Raw genomic sequence first — 21,841 nt, 5'->3', positions numbered from 1 at the left:
AATCAGAAAATATAAGCAAGGAACAGCAAAGTAGTTCCTGGAGTCAGGAGGATATGAGTTCAAATTCAGCCTCAGACACTTAACACTTAACTGTGTGGTCCTTGACAAATCACTTAACCCTTATTGTCTTGCAAAAGAAAAAAGAAAATATAGGTAAAATAGTTTTTCTTTGTTTAATATCCTTCTCCCCAATTCCTGACCTTGCTTTATTTTATCTCTGAACATCTCTTTGGGTTTTTCTTTCTTTCTATAATTATCATTTGGTTTTTCTTTAAGTAACTATCATTACTTTGTTATTATAAAAACGTAGTAGTAATTCAGTATAGATTATGAAATGTATATATCACTCCTTTGAGGACGTCTCTATCCTAGAAAATTTCATAAAAATGTTTTAGAAAATGTTAAATATATCCATTTAAAAACATCTAAGACAGTTTTGCTTTGTAATGTTTTACTATATTATAAATTAAACTTTTACTTATTTTTTTATAATGGCCTTTTATTTTTCCAAATATATGCAAAGGTAGTTTTCAACATTTACCTTTGCAAAACCTTGGGTTGCATATTTTCTCCTTCCTTATTCTCCCTTCTTTCCTAGAGAGCAAGCAATCCAATATAAGTTAAACATGGGCAGTTCTTCTAAACATATTTTCATATTTCGCAAGAAAATTCAGATTAAAAGGGGGAAAAACACAAGAAAGAAAAAAAAGTAAACACAACAAAAGGTGTGAAAATACTATGCTTTGTTACACTTTCAGTCTGCATAGTTCTCTCTCAATCAAATGATTCTTTTCATCACAGGTCATCTCATTGTTGAAAAAGAGCCAAGTTCAACACATTTGTTCATCACATAATCTTGTTGCTGTATGCAATGTTCTCTTGGTTCTACTCACTTCAGATATCATCAGTTCAATCATTTAAGTTTTTTTTATCAGCTTGCTCTTCATTTCTTGTAGAACAATAATAGTGCATTATATTCATGCACTTACACAGCCATTCCCCAACTGAGGGGCATCCATCCACTTACTTTCCAGTTCCTTGCTACTACAAAAATTTTTGCACAAAATTTTGCACCTTTTTTATCATCTCTTTGGGATACAGAACCAGTAGAGATAACTACTAGATTAAAGGATATGCATAGTTCCAAATTGTTCTCTAGAATGGTTGGATCAGTTTATGATTCCATTAACAATGTATTAGTATTCCAGTTTTCCAACATTTATTATCTTAGCCAATCTGAGAGGTGTGAAGTGGTACCTCAGTTGTTTCAATTTGTATTCTCTAATCAATACTGATATAGAATGTTTTTTCATGACTAGAAATGGCTTAATTTTTTCCTCTGAAAATTGTTATATACTTTGATCAGTAACTTAAACTAAAGATGTTTTGTTATTCTTTATGTAAAATACCCTATTTCTATAAAATTGTTAAGCTTTGCAAAACCAAAAAATATTTGTTCAAGCTATACTGTAAAGAAATCTGAATTCTTGGTCAGTTATATGTATCGAGAGATTATTGTTTCTAGTGATTGTTATTTCAAAACAGCCATTTCTTTCATTTCCTATCTTAGTTTTCTCAAACAAGGAAGGTTTTTAGTCACATGGTGTTTATGTGGTATATGGATTAAAACTGCAAATAATGTAACTTGTGATAAAGGAAATAATATTTGAATTAACATAAACTCATTGACTATAGGAAGCTGATAAATGTATATCTATAACACTTTTGTTCTTTTTTCTATTTCCGTGAACTTTTTGGGAGTATAGCCTGAGTTTTCTCCTTAATCCACAAATGGTTATATTGTGAAAGATTTTTTTAACAATATAAATAAATAACTTTTAAATCAAGAAAAGGTCTATTAGATTGATCACTCATTCTCAAAGAGTAATGTATTTTCAAGTTTGTCTTAATTGTTCATTGAATTCTAAGTGCTAGTCACACAAAAACATTTAGGTTGAATTATAGTGGATTATGTGATAGTAAATTGTTTTAAAATAATTTCTCCCCACTTTGGTTGTAATAAAAGTAAACAATGACATAGCTCATTGGGCCATTTTCCCCTAAAGAATTAATCCAAAGAGGGAAAAGTTTGGGAACTTCTTGATACTATGGATATATGTCTATGAGATTTACTTTCTGCATTGCAAATTAGCAAATTGTGGTGGAAATCTAAGGGATAGTTCATTACTTTGAACTAAAGAAATTCCAGTTTTAAGATCCACTTATTTATTTACCTTTCTTTTGCTTTTGCTTGTTCTTGGACTATTCATATTTAATTTGAATTTAAATAGATGGATTAATGATAAGGTAAAGAAATGCCAGTTGATACTGACTCTCTCCCCACAGAAAAGCCTCCTAATAAAAGCAGTATGAGGATAGTGGTTGATTCAGAGTCAAGAAAAAGAACTATTGGATCAGGGGAACCTGGAGTTCCTGCTAAGAAGACTTGGTTTGACAAGTAAGCTGATGGGGGTAACATTGAGAAATACTACTTTTTCTTTACTTTCAGACTGTTAAAATGTTTATATAAAGGTACAACTTTTTTTTTTTTTTTAATGAAGCCCTTTAGATTATATAATCATCTAATCTCTAGAGTATTTTTTCAATGTGTTATATGTTTAGAACTCTAAATGCATTTTTACTTGTATAAAAGTGTTATAAATGGTTGTAAATTTCTCAGATTAGTCCATAAAAGTCTGTTTGAGTCATACTGTACTTGAACTATGGCACTATTAGTACTTTAAGATCTTAAATCCTTTAAGCTATTTTGTTATTATTTGTGTCTATAGCCTTTTGGTGAGATTTCCAGGGTGAGTTTAGGGATAAGTATTTTATTGGCAATAAATCCATGGAGCATCAAGTTAGAAGGCTTCAGAGGCCTTTTCCCTAAATTTCACCTTTTCCCCATTTTGTTTTTTGCTGTTCTTTTGGGGTTTTCTTTGTGTTTTTTTTTTTTTGCTTTTTTTTTTTTTTTTAAAATGTAGTTGATATCAGAGTATAAAAAACTCCTTTGGAACCTAGGACAAAAGATATGTAAGCCATATTAATAACTTTGGCCTAGTAGTCATAATGCTGATATAAATCTTATGTTCCCCATCTCCATTCTAATATGTCATTTTTTGAGATCTTTGAGTGGAGTTAATCTGGCTGTTGAAAATAAAGTTGTTGTGAATATGTATTCATGATGCCTTTGAGAGCTTAGCTTCACTCAAGGTTTAAGGCTTTGCTGGATGAGAGAAAGTAAAAGTTAGAACAAGGCTGGACAAGTCATTATGTATGGTGTGTGAGAATTTTGTTGCTGAATAGATTTTTGGAAGTGAGCTAGCCAAATCTTTCCAGATATTTCATAGCGCTGTCATTTTGGTAATATTCATATGAGACACAAGAAGGGAATTGAAATTTGAAGATAATAGATCTGTTAGCATGAGGGGGTGGGATAAATAGAATACCAAGGAAGGCAGTATAAGTGATCCAAGGCTAGGACAAAAACACAGTATTGGAGAAAAATCTTTTTCCTTTGTGGCTTTCCATGAACAGTGTTGTTAACACCTATATTGGGTAGAAAAGTCTCTTTATTTTGCACATAAAGTAACTTTATATTTTGTTATAGGCCAAACTTTAATAGAACAAATAGCCCAGGTTTTCAGAAGAAGGTTCAGTTTGGAAATGAAAATACCAAACTTGAACTCAGGAAAGTTCCTCCAGAATTGAATAATATCAGCAAACTTAATGAACATTTCAGCCGATTTGGAACTTTGGTCAACTTACAGGTAAGAATTATAAAGAAATTTCATAATCTTTAGCTGTCATTCTCAACTTATTTGTGCTGATAGCACTGTAATCTCATTGATACTGGTAGTTTCCATTAGTGCAGATTACCATCTTTCCATTCTTTTTCTTCCTATGTTATTCTTAACCCTATTCATTAAATCGTCCATAGTGCATTTATCTAGCCTTTATTGAAGCTTTCTTTAGGACATTTTGTAGATGTCATTCTCAATTGTTTAAAGGTGTTTTTTTTCCCCTTGATTTTGTTAATCACTTCCATACATGGATCAATTAGTAGGTAGACCAACAGAGATTTTATTTAGTACTTACTATATAATCTAGAACAATGCTTAGCATTAGGGAAAGAAATAGAAACAAAGGACAGTTCCAAGAGCTTACATTCTCACAGAGGTACAGAACATAAAGAGTTGAAAAAGGATGGTGGAGTGGGTAAGAGAGTTGGGAACTCACTGTAATATGTCATTGAATGGGCAAGATGAGGCAAAAGCTGACTTGTCAGAGTAGAGAGGTCTAGAAGCATTACTAGTTAGAAATGAGGAGGGTGGTGTATGGGATGGTTCTCTTAGTGTTGAGTATCTTGGATCAAACCAGGAAATGTTTTTTTTGAACATAACTTGTCTTTGATTAAGTCTTGTATTCTATTTCTTGAAAGTGAAAGTGTTTTGATAATGATTTGTACCTCTTCTCTCCTTTGAATCAACTGTAATTTTTTTCTCTGGAGATTACAGTCTTTTATTGTGTAAACACCATATTATATATTGGTCTTGAAAATAGTGACTTATGTTTCAACTTTTTTAGCTTGAGACCATGGAAAACATAGCAATTTTCTCAGATACATACAGTCTGACATTTTCTCTTTCTTCTATTCAGCTCAGGCTCTGAACTAATAGATCATTGTCCATGTTTTTCCCCCTCCAAGTTTTATGGTTTCATAAATATAATCCAGTGGATATGCTTGATTTCTAAGTAAATAAACATAGCTCATCCACTTGGTTTTTCCTGCTTGGCTTGGTAGGCCACCATTTTTAGTGGCCATCAAATTTATTGAAGATCTCAGTCTACTGTAATTAGCATACATATACCTGTAAACAAGCTTCTGGAGAACTGCCATCTATGGGGAGTTTCACTTCTATTTGAATTTGAATAATTTGGATGTTGGATTTTGAATAATTTGGATGTTGGATTTTGGTAACTACCTTTGATAAAGATATCTACCTATAATTCTTTGCCTTATAATTTGAAACAGTGTTAAAAGTTAACTGAACTGAATATTAAAAAATCTTGTTTGAGAAGACATGTTCCCCCTGTTAATATTTTTAGTAATTATGTAACAGTGGCCACAGTTGGATCTTTCATTTTCTGTGTCTTCAGTTAATTATGTGAATGTGAAGATTAGATCTTCTATAAAAAAATCATCTCTGAAAAATTTCCTTTCTCTTTTTGTATTCTGAGTAAGGACATTCTTGGTAATAGCTAGCATTTATGTAGTGCTTTTAAGGTTTGTATTTGTTAACTCATTTGTTTTTGACCACACTCTTGTGAGGTAGGTGCTTATATTAAATGAGATAGTATTATAAAGCACAGTGCTTGACATATACTGAGTGCTATATAAATGCTTATTCTCTTCCTTGCCTTTTTATCTTCATTTTACTGATGAGGAAACAGATAAAGAGGCTAAATAATTTGCTCAGGATCATATGGCTTGTGTGTGAAAGAATCAGGATCTGAACTCAGAACTTCCTGACTTTTGTCCTTTATTCCTTTCATTCCAACACTTAAATAGCTGTCTAAAGTACATACATAAGACAATTCTTAAAAAGACTTTATGGAGAAGAAAGAATAGGCATATGTTTTGGTAGTTTCTTATGTTTTCCTGATGAACCTTTTTCTCATATTAATACCCTTTGTGATTATTTGAATATTACTTAGAATCTTGAGATAGCTTGAAAATTAATCTATGAATTCTTAGAGACGAAGGAAAGGAAGCCTGAAGTGGTTAAATAGTTTTCACAAAATCATTTTTGGCAGAGCTGCTGGTGAATGCAAGTTTTCTGTTTTTCATTACATGTAGCAGGTCAAAGATCAGCTGGTCTTTTTAACTTGGTGGTTTTAAACTGTCCATTTTTTCTCTCAGCATATTGCCTTTTGAAATATGAGTTCAAATATATTGAAATGAGTTAAAAATATTGAAATAGAATTTCACTGTTTTCTATGATAATAATACTAAAAAAATACTGATCTGGTTCCTTTCTGCTGCTTTTAGTTTATGAAAATTTTCTTCAGCTAAATCTAGCTTAATTTAGTTTCATGCTGAGTTTTCTACATACTTTTTCATTCTTTTGTGAAAGGCTAAGTTTTTATAATTCTTTGCAATTCTAGATGCTCAGTAGTAGTCATACATAATAAAACATTTATTTCCTTCTTTCTAAAATTGATCTGTCCTTCAGACTTCTCTCTTTACTGTTGAGGCAATTGTCTTTCCACTAACCGAGATTCTATTCTATCACTTGTCCTTATCCTCATAATTCATTTGGTTGCTAAGTATTATTAGTTGCCTGGATGAGTACCCCTTTGGGCTTCTCACTCACCAGGTAGTGGACCTTTTGCTTGGGCTTTAAAGGCAGAACTTTCAAATTGAATCTCCTGGCTTTTACTCTCTCTTTTGTCTTCCCCTATTCCACATAGCTGCCAAAATAATCTGGTTAAGAAGTATCATTGCCTCTTGGATAAAACTTAGATTTTTAGTCTGATTCTAGAGTACTTTACCAGAAGAAGTATCCTTACTCTTTGCACCCTGTCTTCTGCCTCCATGCCTTTAAACAGGCTATCACTTATTCATTCTTAAAACATCTTCCTTCTGCCTGTTAAAAAAACCAAAAACAAAAACTATTTTTTTCAAAGTTTAGTTCATCTATCCTTTTTGAAGCCTTTCCTCATTCAATTATTATTGCTTTTGTCCTACTTTACCATATTTATACTTAAAAATATAAGCACCTTGGGCATAAGAAAGATTTTTTGTTTTTGTTTTTTTGCCTAGCTCTAAGACCTAGGACATTCCTTGTTGGCTTGAATGTTTTGCAAATGAAAATACCTTTGCCTTCCTTGATTTTCTTTTTTTCCCCTTCCCCAATTCATCGTGTGTGTGTGTGTGTGTGTGTGTGTGTGTGTATGATTAAAAAATATTAATGGCACCCAAAAATAAAATAAGGTTGATGTGTAATCTTCATGCCTTCAGTGTTATTTATTTCTTAATTCTTAATCTTAGCCAATTGTGGGTCCTCCCCCCCCATCCTCATGTTCATTTTTGGCTGATTTTTGTCCCTGTTATTTCCTTCTCTGATAAGTTGTGCTAAGATCTTATAGGGTTCGGGCATCCTTACACTGGCTTCCACCTCCCTCTTGTATTCCCTCTCTCAAAATGTTCTTAGTGTTCTGGCTATATTCTTGGGTAGTCTTAGACTGAATGGAGGAACTGTTTTTTCTTTTCTTTTTCTTTCTTTTTTTAAATTGTCTTATCTGGTTCCCTTTCAGATGTTAGCTTAGGGCATTTTGGAGAGAGTTAGGCTTTTCTAGGACTGTTCATTTTCCCATTTTAACCAGAATTCTCTTTCCCCCTATTTTTAAACCTTAAAATCATTCAGTATTATCCATCATTTTTTTTTTTTTTTTGTAATTCCTGTCTCTGATGAATAAGCAGTCCTGTTTTCATCAAAATTAACCTTTCTTCTACTGTTAATTCTGTCCTGTCCAATAGTAAGTCATATGTGTAGACTTGACCCTCTGTATTAAACCAGTTTTAAACCTAATTTTGAAATATTTGTCCATCTTTTGAGATAGATGTCAAAAACATTTGTACTTTAAGATAACACCAGGTGGTATGTTCAATTATATTTTTTCTTTATTAAAGCTTTTTTATTTTTCAAAACATATGCATGGACAATTCTTCAACATTAATTCTTGCAATTTTTCCCAATTTTTGTTCCAATTTTCTCCCCCTCTCCCATCCCCTTCCCTAAATGGCAAGTAGTCCAATATACGTTAAACATGGTAGACATAATATGTTAAATCCAATATGTGCATACATATTTCTACAATTATCATGCTGCACAAAAATCAAATCAAACCAGAAAAAAAAGAGAAAGTAAAATGCAAGCAAACAACAATAAAAAAGTGAAAAGGCTATGTTATGAACCACATTCAGTTCTCACAGTTCTCTCTCTGGGTGTAGGTGGCTCTCTTCACTAAACCATTGGAACTGGTCTAATCATTTCATTGTTGAAGAGAGCCACATCCATCACAATTGATCATTGTATAGTCTTGTTGTTGCTGTGTATAGTGATCTCCTGTTCTGCTCATTTTATGTAAATCTCCCCTGGAGTCTCTGAAGTCATTCTGCTGATCATTTCTTATGTGATACATTGTTGGTGGATCTGTGAATGGATCTAACCATTCTGGAACGCAGATTGGAACTGTGCTCAAAAGTTAGCAAACTGCATAATCTTTGATCCAGCAGTGTTTCTACTGGTATTATATCCCAAAGAGATCTTAAGTGAGGGAAAGGGACTCACATGTGCAAAAATGTTTGTGGCAGACTCTTTTGTAGTGGCAAGAAACTGGAAACTGAGTGGATGCCCATCAATTGGATTGTGGCTGAATAAATTATGGTATATGAATGTTATGGAATATTATTGTTCTGTAAGAAAAGACCAACAGAATGATTTCAGAAAAGGCTGGAGAGACTTACATGAACTGATGCTAAATGAAATAAGCCGAATCAGACATCATTATAATTGGGAACTGTGAAGGTTTTCTGGAGGCAGCCTTAGTTTCAGTTACAATTGAATAATTACTCCAAAATGGCAGCCATCTGGTAAAAATGCAAACGTTTATTTCTCCTTCCAAATTAGCCCAGTTAGTTCAGAGACCTATCTCTCTTCTTGAGCTCTTGCAGCTTTGTCCTTGGCTTCTGCCTCTGCTTTCTTCAGCCTCCAGCCAGCACCAAGATAGAAGATACAATGAATCTCTCTTGCCTCGAAGATAGGGCTTGTAGGCTTTCTTCCAGAGTGCTCTCTCCGACTCCCAAGTAAAACTCTCTCTCGAGCTCCCAGAGTTTCTAGTAACTCCTCAAGTAACTACCTCAAGTCAGTCCAGTAAGTAACTCAAGTCAGTTCCACAAGAACTAAGCTCAAGCTTCAAAAGCTCCCTATATATGTTATCTCCCAAAGGTTAACTCCGCCTTCTGGAGGCAGGGATTATGTGTTATCTCCCAGAGTGCTCTCTGGTCCTAAGAACTTCAAGGGAGGTGTGAATTCAGACTAAGCCAGCCCTGAATTCTCCCAAAAGTGTGAACTCCATTGAGTACTTAGATACTTATGAGCTCTTTAAAGGTATGAACACAAGCATTGTTTCCATCAGTTGTACTTAGTACTTTGTTTCAAGTTCTGGCCCAAAATATCTCTTTCTAAGATCAAATCAACTCCAATGGCTTAACAGTTTGTAAAGATTCCAACACTTATGGAAAAATAATATACCATAACATTCAGACATATTTAATTATAGCTACTTGACATTAGAATTTTATTTCTCAATTTCTTGACTGATTTTTGAACTTATATGTGCTTATTAATTTTTTTTTTGATTGACACTTTAGAGTTTGTGCAGTAGTTAAATCTTTAGATCTGGAGTCAGGAAGACCTGAGTCCAAATTCAGCCTCACTTAGTCTCTGTTTGCCTCAGTTTCCTCATCTATATAATATGGGAACAACAAGGAGGGTTGTGAGATTTATATGAGATAATATTTGTAAAGTGTTTAACACAGCACCTGGCACATAATAGAAACTATATTAATACTTATTCCTTTCCCCTCAATTTAGGGAAAGAGTGAATAAACTTAGAAAAAAGAATTCAGTTCAGAGCAGCCTTTTCAGTAGTCTTTAAAACATGTATAGAGCATATATAGGGGGAATAAGTATCACTTGTTAAAGACTATGGAAGTTTAAGATGAAATTTTCCTAGAGAACATGAATTTATTGCAGTCATTATACTGAAAATTTAGATTTCCAAATTTAGTCTTTCCCTGGATATTCTTTGTTTCCTCTTTCCCTTGGTTTATGCTAACCAGAGATAGTCTTTTATTAGTTTCATAAGGACTAATCCTTTTTTATTTGTTTTAAAATCATGTTTATAAGATATGTACTCATTAGAGAGAGTTGTTTATTCTTCTTATAGAGATCTGGCACACAGTCCAGGTTTGCGTGCCTGTAGATGATGAAGTCTTTTAGGTGCTTCAATATATAGATTTTTACATCAAGCCCTGAAACTTTGTAGTCCTTCTGGGAAGAGATTCTGAAAGGAAAATTTCTAAATTTTTCTCCCAGTTAGCATCTTTAGAATAGATACCATCTCTATCCAATCAACTCCAAATTTGAACACTTGTTATATTGGAAAGCATTTCCAGGCACTGAAAGAGATTTAAAAAACTGTATAGATCTTTACTTGTTATGTGTTCTTCCTTCAAAGAGTTTTTATTTGACATGTTCTAGCTCTCAAGTCAAATTTTAACCAAAGCAATATTTTGAAGATTAAAATACTTTTAAGAAGTAGACCAATTTTTGACACTTTAATAAAATTATGTTGGAGCTAGAGATACTGAGTGTGGACATACTGTTAAAAGTCTTTGTTTGAAATTATCTGTTTTAAAAAGCAACCCACTTATTTCCTACAATTCAAAAATATAGTCATGGTTAGTGAGTTCATTTTTACTTAGCATAGTGGTAACTGCAGTCTGAGAAGTTCTATTTGACTGGAAGTCTGTAAATTGTAGATCCTAACTTCTTGAATTAGATCTTCAAATCTCTTTAAAAAGTTTTCCTCATTTCTGATACATTTTTATTTTTGAATGTAAGACATTACAATTGAACTACATCATTTTTTGTTAGAAATAATTAAACAACTGCATGTGATATAGGATGATTTAAAGTTGGTAACATGTTTTACAGTCACTATCTCATTTGAATTTGACAATAGTGAAGCAGACTGATAGCTTCAAATGACCTCACTTGTCACATAGCTAAGAAATGTCAGGATGGATTCACATCCAGCTGCAGTATAGTTCTGACTATTCTATGCTACTTTTTATTTTAAAATGAAGAATAATAGCTCACTACTTTTTCCTGCTGACATAATTGATGTGTCCATATTGCTTATCTTTACTGACATTGATAAGCTTAATTGTGGGTAGAAAATATGTATATGAAATGATTTGTATTTCCACCATAATCTGCCTTGGCAAAGTTCACATGATTATCTCTTAGCATCATTACAGAATCAGGTAAGAAGGATTTAAAGGAAGAACATTATCTAAAAAATATTGGTGTTTTTTAATTTTTGTGACAACTAAGGAAGACATCTTGTCCTTGAGTAAAGAATATTGGACTTGGAGGCAGAAGTGATGATTCCAAGTCTTGGATCTGTCACTTAACCTCTTAACCTAGTATACATTGTTATTGTGAGGAAGGCTATTTGTAAGCTGCCAGGGACTAAATAATAAAATGTGGTGCCTTCCTACTTTAGCAGTCTTATTTCATATTATTCTCTTTTACATACTCTTTTTAAGTTCTAGTCAAACTGGATTTGCTAGCTTTTTCTCTCTTGTTTGCCTTTATTTGATTGCCACTGTCCTTCCAGCCTAAATTATATTCTCTTCTCACTTGAGATCAATAGAACCCCTGGCTTCCTTGATAAGATGTCCTACCTTCACATGAGGCCTTTGTAAAAATTCCTTCCCTATGTTTAATGTTCTTTGCTTTTAAAAATCACTTTGTGTATAATTTTGTTATTTACTAATCTGTGTACATGTTTCATTATACCCTTTTCTTATTAAGGACAACAATAGTTTTGTTATTGTCTCTGTTACCTTTCATCTAGATCAGTATCTTGCCAGGTGGAACTTGCTAAATGTTTGAGTCAGTTGAATTGGGAGTTATTTAGAGGTGTACGCTTAAAATTTCCCTTGTCTTCCATTTTACATTTTAGGTTGCCTTTCATGGTGATCCTGAAGGTGCACTTATTCAATTTGCAACATATGAAGAAGCAAAAAAAGCGATCTCTAGTACAGAAGCAATCCTGAATAATCGTTTTATTAAAGTCTATTGGCACCGAGAGGGAGCTGCCCAGCAACTGCAAACATCTTCCCAGAAAGTAAGAGGAAAATTGTGTGGGTGAAACAGTAGTTTGCTGTTTAATTTCTACATGTACCCAGAAACACAAATGAGGTAGCCTTATTCTCTTCAAAAGATCTTTAATATGAAAATCAATGTTGGGAGCTTATTTTTTAAAATCTTATTTTTGGGGACAACTAGGTGGCTCAGTGGATAGAGCACCAGCCCCAGTCAGGAAGATCTGAGTTCAGATCTGGTCTCAGACACTTAACACTTCCTAGCTGCATGACCCTGGGCAAGTCATTTGACCCCAGTTGTCTCAGGAAAAACAAAACAAAACAAAACCTTATTTTCTGGAAAATCATTTATTGAATAATTTTGTCCAGATAAACATAGTTTCTCGTAGCCTTTTAAAAAGATTTAGGGGAAAAGATCTCTAGGCATTTGTTTTACTTGTATGCTTAAGTATTGAGTTTTTTGTATTTAACTTTAGACTTTATCTGAAAGCATTTAGAAATGTGAAAGAAATTTGAAGGTAGTTTATGATAATTTGAAAGTCTACATGATTTAGTGATTCTTATTTTTCTCAATTCAAATCACCTTAAAATTGATTGGTTTAAATATTTTTTTTGTCCTTAGGTTATACAACCTTTAGTCCAGCAGCCCACTTTGCCTATTGTGAAGCAGTCTGTGAAAGAACGATTAGGTCCAGTCCCTTCAAGTAATATTGAACCCGCAGAAGCCCAGAGTGCTAGTACAGATATTCCTCAGGTAATGCCTATCGATCAAAATGACAGTTCTTTAATTTATTTTTTAAATTATTCATTCTTATTTTAACCAAATTAAATACAGGTATTCAGGAATTTCCACAAAAACTTCCTATTATAACTTCAAATTTTTGTTAGTGTTGCCATCTAAAATCCAATTTAAGGCTATTGGAATCCCTCTTTTTGTGAAATAGCAAAACTTTCTGAGAAGTAAAATTCTGCTAATCAATTTTATCGTTATTGAAAATTTACTAGAAAACTAGGTAAAAAATTTTTCAGGAAGGATTTAAAAGTAGTGGATAGTAGCTAGACTGTAGAAATTTGCATCAGTTTTCCTGCTCTGACAACTCCTATTTACCTGCCCTCAAACCTGGATCATATGATTTTCCCCCATACATGAAGAGTCTTGTGATTCTTTATGTGCAGTTCTAGTAACTGGGCTTGCATCTCTTCTCAGTATTTGTACTATATAATTGGTTTAAATTATGGTACCCCATTAAATCTATCTAAATATATGTTAGTCTGAAAATTCCTTAAGTGTCTGACATTAAGATAACTAGTCATTCTTTGTGTCTCCAGAACAAAGGATTTTAGGGGCATTTTGAATATTTAATCAAATTAATGTAATTAATGGAATACAGAACTTGTTTAGCTGGGTTTTAAGAAAGGAATATTTTATCAGGGTATAATTTTTTAAAAAAAACTTTAAAACATATTTCAATATTAAGAATTTTTAAAATTTACTATTTAAAGCAATCAGTTAATTTAATAGTAAGAATGATAAAATCATAGATTCTAGAGCTAGGTAGCCTTAAAGATTAGCTGCCCCAGTATCCTCATTTAATGTTTTAAATTCTCAGTGGTTGATTATAATGCATGCTGTTTTTTTGTTGATGTCCCCTCCCCCAGTAATTTATTAGAAACTTCCAAAATATTCTTTCCCTTCTGAAAACCAAAACAAAGCAAATTAAAACACCATAAACATTGTTAGTACCTTCACTCATACTAGTTAAGTTCAGTATAGATTAATAAATTTTAAACAGTGGCAAACAAAATGTTTGTAAGTCCCAACAGAATTATGTATGCTTGGGGAAACACTGAATGTGTCCATTTTAATTTTTTTAGAATGTAACTAAGTTATCTGTGAAGGACAGGTTGGGTTTTGTATCAAAGCCATCTGTTTCAGCAACTGAAAAGGTAAGAAGAATAGCATGATATGTTTATTTTGGCTTCCTTATTGTTTTCAGTTATGATTTCAGGTGGCATCTTGATTTTTTTTTTTTTAAAGTATATGCTTTTTCCTTATGTTTGGAAGATATTGTTTCATTGTATTTTTTAGTCTCAATTTTCTTTAAGTTTTTTTTACTATCAATTCCATGAAAAAGAAAAGTAACTCATTTTTTTTCTTTTCTTTTTGTATCCAGCTTTTAAAAATTTTTCTCCTGCTTTATGCTTCCCTTTTTCTTTCTCTGTTTTTATTATAATTTCTTCATTCACTAAATGTATGACCTTGGGCAGGTCGGTTAACCTCTCAGAGTCTCAACATAGTCATCTATTAAATGAGAATAATAAAAATTCAATTCTGTATATTGTCGGGTGGCTATAAGAAAGGCACTTTGAAATATTATAGACTGTTCAAGTAGGATGCAATTACCCTGTTGTCTTTTTCTCCTAAGAAGTATTCTAAAATATCATCAGTATCTTTTTAATATCTCTCTATAAATCATTGACTTGTTCAATTTAATTTATTCATCATTTTAAGTACAGGGAAAATCAGAAAATTGAATTTTTGATTGGAATGTTTTATTCCTTGACATATGTGACCTCTTGTAAAGTCAACTCTGTGGGACCTTGGGATTAGCCAAGTCCTTGGTCTTAGTGGAGGAGTAAAGAAGGCAGGAGGGCCAGCCAGGAGGCTGGTCAAAGATGGAATCTGGAATCTTCTCTTTCTTGTGTCTGTGGCTGAGAGCTATGGCTGAGAGAGCATTCCCAGTTGTCCCAGCCCTTAAGTACTTCAGTACGATTACATCACTACACCACACTGAGTAAGTGCCAGCTGTAGAACATTATGTCATTGCATCATATTAAGTACTAGCTAGATAATCATTATATCATCAGTCATACTGAATCTTAAGTATACATCTTCAGACTTCCGGCCCTCTACAGCCTAAACAAAATTGCTCCTGTAGGATTTGGAATTATAGCTGACACTTAATGCCCAGTTTGTGTGTTGATTCCTTAGGATAATAAAATTTTAGACTTTAGATTATCTAATCTCACTTTATACAATAAAGAAACCAAAGTTCAAAAAATCAGAGAAATGTTAAAGGATTTGCTTAAGTCACTTAGCTAGTTAGTTTAGTTGGGAGAGCTGAAATATTAAATCTTCAGATCTCCTGATTATTAATCTCTTCTTTATCCCACACAGCTGAGTAGTTATTGAATCTCTAGGATGACTTTGCTCCATCTCTGGATATTCTTTTATTTTGCAGTTCTAAGAATTTAGGGTTCTTTTAAATGCCAACTGGATTTTCCAATACTATACTGTATTTTTCTCTCAAATGATCTATTCCTCCCAAATTCCCTATCTCTGTTAGTATTGTACATTTTATAATGTACAGAAAACTTACGTGCTTTGGTATAATTTTTAACTCATTTTCTTCTTTCTCATCACTTGTCTATTTTGGCTGGCTTTGCTTAAAAGTATCTTTGATTTAATCACAATTTCCTCTTTTATTTCCCCTGCCAGTTCTTTCTTTCATTACATCTGCATTATTGCATATGATTCCTAAATCCTATCTTTCTCCCCTCTCCTTCTCTCAGGTATTTGCCTTCCTAATCCACACTATTTAGTTGTGCCAGATTTTTCTCTTCCTTAATCATCAATTTACTTTGTGTTAAATCTTTCATGTATAAATTTAAATAACAGTATTATTTTATTACTCCATTAAAAATCATTCTTCTTATGGTTTCCATAATTGGATCTGGTTTTACCTGATCAAATCCTTTCTTGTTATTCAGTTTGCCTTTATTTTCTCACTGTATATTGAACACATATAAATATGTTTATTTCTACCTCTGTGTAGATCATTTTCTGTTTTTAATTTTTATTTTACTTCATCTGAGATTAGTTATCTACTTCTACTGTAAAACATTCTTTCCTTCTCCCCTTATTTTCTTAAAATAATTTTACTTTTTCAATTATTAAGCATTTATTTTCCCCCTTTTCTCTTTACTGGTAAAAGGAAAAAGAAAAACATTGTCACAAATTGACATAATTGAGCAATACGAATTTTCATTTCGGTCATGTGCAAAAATATTTGTCATTTTGCATATTAGTCTGCCACCTCTCTGTCTGGAAGTGTATAACATTCTTATGAAGCCTTCTTTAATTAAGGCCCTGCCTATTCTGGTCTTCCCTTCTCCTCTGTCCTCAATATTTATTCTATATTGTATATATTCCATATTCTCATTCTCTCTCTCTCTCTCTCTCTCTCTCTCTCTCTCTCTCTCTCTCTCTCTCTCTCTCTCCCTCCCTCCCTCCCTCCCTCCCTCCCTCTCTCTCTCTCTCTCCCTCCCTCCCTCTTTCCTTCTCTCCCTCTCCCTCTCTCATATATATTCTACGGTCATTATATTATCTTGAATCATAAACTGTTTTGTATAAAAGTTAGCTTTGTCCAGTTAAATTCTGGGCTCCTGAAGAGTGAGAATCATATTTAGTACCTATTAAGCACTCAAATGTTTTTGTTTTAAAGATTGGAGCTGATTAGATAAGATTCTAATTCATAAGTCTTCAGCTCTTTCTGTTCTTGTTGATGCTTTTCAGGCATTTGATTAGATTGAAAAAAATCTCAATAAAGCTAATTTGTATTTAAATAATTCGCCTTCCTAGTCATTTTGTGAACTACAAATTTGTCAAAAAAAAAAAAAAAAAACTAAGCAAAATTGTGTAAACTAAAATTTATCTTTGTTATTTCCCCCCAAGATTTCCTAAGGAATGGGAAATAAAAACAAACTGAGATGAAAATAGTATACATTTCTAAGAGAACAAATTATGTCTTTACCCTGTTTATCTTATTTGATAACTCTGAAAGTTCCATGAATTAATTGTACTGGGTACTACTGTGAACTGTGCATTTTTGTTGTCACAGAATCTCAGAGCTAGAAGAGACCTCAGTTTATGGACAGAAGTCCCCTTCTTATAATATCCCTGTTAAGTACTTGTCTCATCTTTGCTTAAAGATCCCCATCTATTATTTTTCAGGGGAACTTATTCTACTTTTGGAGATTTTTACTGCTTTGATGTTAGATTGTGGGACTTAAAAAAAAGAAAAAGAGCCAGAAACATTCCTTTCTTCCAATAGAAGATACAGAGATTGTTTCTTCCAATTTTTACAAAAGCAAAATAAGCCTTCTGTATGTTGTTCTGTTTAGAATACCATTTACATTGAGGATAGAAGAAATAACTTGCTCTGATTCCTTCAGATACTAAGATTATATAGTGTGACATTGTGAAAATAAAAACCTCAATTTGGAGAAGGCTTTTAATTAGCCATCATTAACATTTATGATTTAACACATTTGTGATACATCAGTTACAGTTTTATGTGTCTTAGGCACTCTTGTTGGAATAATGAATTTTTACATTACAATCAATATTATAATGGTGGCGATATGTTATGAAAAAATAACTACTGGCACTGACTTGCATTCCTTTCTCTTTATATTTTTAATTTGTAATAAGGAGGGGGTAGTAATAAGTTTGAGGCATAGGAGTGTAGTGGCCAGAAAACTGACCTCAGAATGAGGAAGATCTGAATTCAACTCCAGCTTTAGGCATATATGCTCTACCAAGCATGTCACTAAATTTGGATCCTAGGCAGCTTTCCTAAGACTCAAGTAATAGAGTAGTTGATGGTGACTTTACCACATGAACTTTTCTCATTGGAAGCTTCCTACACCAACAAAATAAGACTTGGTCCAAAAAAAGCAACCAAAAAAGAAGACAAAAAAAAAATTCTACCGTTTTCAAAGGATTATAGTAATTATAGTGCTTTATACATTTCAGTTTGATCTATCACTAACAAGCTGTAGTATCATTCGCAAAGTCTATATATAGATTTGAGATATGCATTTTTAGACATGGCTAACATTAGGATTTGTTTTGCTTGACTATGTATTTGTTGTGTAGGGCTCTCTTGTTTTCTAGAGAACAGGAGTTAGAGGGAATGAGGAGTGGATGCTTGTTAATTTGAAAGGAAAAACACCCAAGTTGCAGAGAAACTGCTAACCTGCATTAGTAGTTTCCTCTCCCTGTCCCAGATGTATCTTGATTCAAAACAAAATGTTTAAAGCAACATTTTCAATATAAGTATACTTCTATGCACAATAGGCATGTTGATAGAATTTGAGAGCTGAAAATTCCTTTCAGGTAAGATCATCTAGTCATCCCCTCACTTTCTAGAAGAGCAAAGTGAAGTCCTTTGTGAAAAGTACTACAGCTTGTTTTCAAAGGCTCTTCCCACACCTTATGTATTTGTATAGATTCCTACTTGCACTTTTTGAGATTATCTGAGAAAATAAGTCCTCCTTCCCACCCCACGCCTTTCTTCTTTAGTTTGTCTGTTTTTCTTCTCTCTTTCCTTTATTTTAACACCATAATAAGTTACCTGAATGTCCTTCATCTTATTTGGTTTTTTCTCTTATCCATGTCAGCATTATTGTTCTCTGGGTATGCTGAGAGTAATTTATGTCACCTACCTTTTTCGTTTTTCTTCCCCTCCTCAATGAAATACATTCTTTCCTTATAAAGTCTTTCCCAAATGTTTTGTATTTGCTTTTTGTTTCTTTTTATTCTCCTATGTTTTCATTTCAAAATTTCTACTCAGTTCTGGTCTTTATATTAGGAATCCTTGTGGAATTTGGATTTCATTAAAATTACATTTTCCTGCTTGTAGAATTAAGCCCAATTTGGTTGTAAGCCTGTATCTTTTGCCTTTTGAATTGCCATTAGTTAGTATGCATTCTGTTCTTTTATAGCTACTAAATCTTGTGTGAATCTATCTATATCCTTGGTACTTGAATGTTTTTCTTTTGTCAATTGTAGTATTTTTTTCTTTTATCTAGAACGTCTAGATTCCATATTCCTGCAAGTTTCCATTTTTGAAATTTCTTTCAGGAATTTACCAGAATATTCTTGTACCTACTTCCCATCTCCCTTGACCTGCCTCCCATTTACTATTTTTGTTTTCTGATACTAAGATATATGAATACTTCTATTATGATTTCTTGAAATATGAATTCTGAATTTTTTTTTTTTGGGTCATGGATTTCAGGTAAATTCAATGATTCTTAAATTATTTCTCCTTGAATAGTGTTTTTTATTTGAGATATACTTTTTCTTCCTTTAATTTTTCAGTTGCTTGACTTTGTAATATTTCTTGTTGTCTCATAGAATTATGTTAATTTCTGTTTGGTCCATTCTAATTCTTGGGACTTTCTTACCTTGAGTAAGGTGTTTATTACTTTTCTTAAGTTGCTAATTGTCTTTTCAAATCTCCTAGATAGTTTTCATTTCTCTTATAATTCTTTCCTTTCTTGCTTTCATTTTCTTTGTCCTACTTTAAAATTCTATTTTTTAAGAAGTCTCACATAATTTCTTTTTAGCAATTTAATTATTCTTATAGGGATGATATATTTTTCTTTGAGGTTTTGTTCAGAAGTGCAGAGAATTATTCTACTTCTGCATTTGTGCCATGGATATCCATGGCCTCATAATTTTATGGGGTGTGTGTGTGTGTGGGGGGGGCTATTCTTTCAGTTCTGGGCATTTTGGTGTTGCTGACTGGAAAGCTCTTGGAAATGATTATATTCTGTGACAATCTGAGTGATCTTATCTCTCAGCTGCAGTCCAGAAAAGGGAGAGGAGACTGTGTCCACAATCTTTTTGGAGAACTGAAATTTGGAATTCTAGATACTGAGTTTGGATTCCTAGGCTTTGTTGGAGACCATCTACTTCTGGTCTGGGTAGCGAGGGGAGTCTAAGATCACTTCTGATCTCCCTGTGGTTCTGCCCTAGCGCCAGGACCTAGACATTGACTCAGAATTTCTTCTTAGTCCCCTTGTGGAAGGCTTGCCTAACTGGGAACTTCTAGGTACCGAGTCTGAGTTTGTTAGCCCTCTAGAAGATCCAGCTCTGCTCACCTGGGGTCTGAATCCAAGATCAGTTTTGGACATTTTTGTGATTCTAGTCTTGTTCTGGGCCCCGAGCACCATATCTGCAATATTGACCTGTTGGGAAAATATTTTATAAGACTGCCTTAGCTTGAGACCCTAACTCCTGGGTCCTCTGGGAAATCCAACATGCTGGCAAGAATCTGAACCTGAGATCAACTTGAGCTTCTCTGCTCTGCAGGCCCAGCTCAGGTCCTGAGTGGTTTGACCATATTTTCTGCCCTGTGGAAGTTTTATGCTGCTGGCCTCACTCTGGGTTCTGGTTATTGAGTTTGGGTTCTTGGGCTCCTTGCTTTTGGCTGGGCCAGGGCTTGAGTCAATGATCAGCTCTGGGTATCTTGCTCTATTGGCCTAATTCTGGATTCTGGAAGCAATCTTTTTTTTTTCTCCTTCATAATCTTAGGAGATGGACTGCACTGCTCCTCCTACTCTACTCTCTTGGCAGGTCTTCTCTCCAACTTAACTGTCTTAAAGTGTTGCCTTGAGCAGTGAAAGGTTAAGTTACTTGCCCAGGGTCATACTGCCACTATGTTAAAAGCAGTATTGGAACCCAGGTCTTCCTCATTTCAAGATCAGCTGTCTGTCTGCTATACCATGCTTCTTTATAAGTATAGGTATTAAAAGTACGCCTTCATTTTGTAGCCATTTTGATGTTTGCCACATAGGCCTAGTTATGAAAAATGTGATGTTTCCTTTTTTTTTTTTTTAAGATGATAGTGATAATGAAAAGTTAATATGAATATGGTGTTTTGATGACTTAATTTGAGTAAAATTTTTATTGTGTTAACATTAGTATTTCCTTGCTTTTCTTTAAGAGAAAACTGGGTTCCTTTTCCTTTGAAAATTACTGCTGCATTGTTTGCCTAAATAAGTAGTCCTTTTCCTACTGAGTACCACTGTTAGATGGTGGGGAACAAAAACTCAGTATTTAGCCAAATGGAAACAAAAAATATATGAATAGTTTGGGGGGAGGGAGGATTTGCATAAACCTAGATGATTTTTAAAAATTTAAACAAATTATACCACAGATATTTAAAATTCACAGAAGAAATATATGCCACAAACTTAAATATATTTCACTTCATATGCCATTACTATTGGGGATGTAAAGGAAAGAAAAAAGGAAGAGAGGGAGAAGAAAAGTAGATAAATGATTGAATTAAAAAGAGATAGGCATAAAGCAAAAAAAAAAAAAAGACAGTTGATTGAATTGTAGGAGAAGAGGATCAGGTGGTTGGAAGGTATTAATTAGTAAATTTCACATCACTCTCTGCATTTAAGAGCTTTCATGTCACTACCTCACCTTCTTTCCATTACCTGGAAACCTAGTGTCTCTAGGAATTTAGAAATAGTGCTGTATATTTCTTAACAAAGAAAACTACATTAATAGAAGTAATGCTTCTGGTGGATGATTAGGAGTTCTTTTTTTTCTATTCCTTACTCTTGACTTTGTTTGTTACTTTCAGGGTGTTGCTGCTTCTGTTCCCTAAAAATTAGCTGATGAGACTCTCTTTTAGGCTTTTTCTATTATTTTGCATTAAAAGCTTCATTTAGAATGACCATAATAACCAAGGGGAAATTATTTGACATTGATCTAAGTTTCTGAATCTAAAGTGAAATATATGTAATCTTGAAATTGTGAGTATCTAGGAAATGCCTGGAGTTTATTTTCTTTTTATCTGTAGGAGATAATGGCCAGATCTATATTAACTTAGCATTTTATTCAAACTCCAGGATATGTCCCAGCACTGCACTAGATTTGATAGATTTCATCTAATGATGTCTTTTTTAAAGAGACTGTGAGATAATATTTTTTGGTAGTGTGCTTGTCAGATTTTTTTTGCATTCCCTGAAATTGTGTCTTTCTTATTCTTCCCTTTGTTCTTTTCTCCC

The 21,841-nt window shown here is 33.3% G+C and overlaps 1 protein-coding gene across 6 annotated transcripts in view; it reads left to right on the top strand.

Annotated features, from left to right (window-relative positions):
• RBM26 (RNA binding motif protein 26) overlaps positions 1–21,841 on the top strand; it is a 103,283-nt gene that overhangs the window by 44,720 nt on the left and 36,722 nt on the right. For 5 of the 6 annotated variants that reach the window (XM_031958541.1, XM_031958542.1, XM_031958540.1 and 2 more), the window contains 5 exons: positions 2,347–2,458; positions 3,611–3,770; positions 11,824–11,988; positions 12,588–12,719; positions 13,841–13,912. In XM_031958541.1, the coding sequence (XP_031814401.1) occupies positions 2,347–2,458; positions 3,611–3,770; positions 11,824–11,988; positions 12,588–12,719; positions 13,841–13,912 (641 nt within the window). The remainder of the gene's footprint in view (positions 1–2,346; positions 2,459–3,610; positions 3,771–11,823; positions 11,989–12,587; positions 12,720–13,840; positions 13,913–21,841) is intronic. The other variant, XM_031958545.1, reaches the window with a different exon arrangement.

This window comes from Sarcophilus harrisii, chromosome 3, assembly GCF_902635505.1.
Source record: "Sarcophilus harrisii chromosome 3, mSarHar1.11, whole genome shotgun sequence".
Taxonomy (NCBI): domain Eukaryota; kingdom Metazoa; phylum Chordata; class Mammalia; order Dasyuromorphia; family Dasyuridae; genus Sarcophilus; species Sarcophilus harrisii.
The sequence above is the reverse complement of the archived record's forward strand: the minus strand, read 5'-3'. Positions and strand labels throughout refer to the sequence as shown.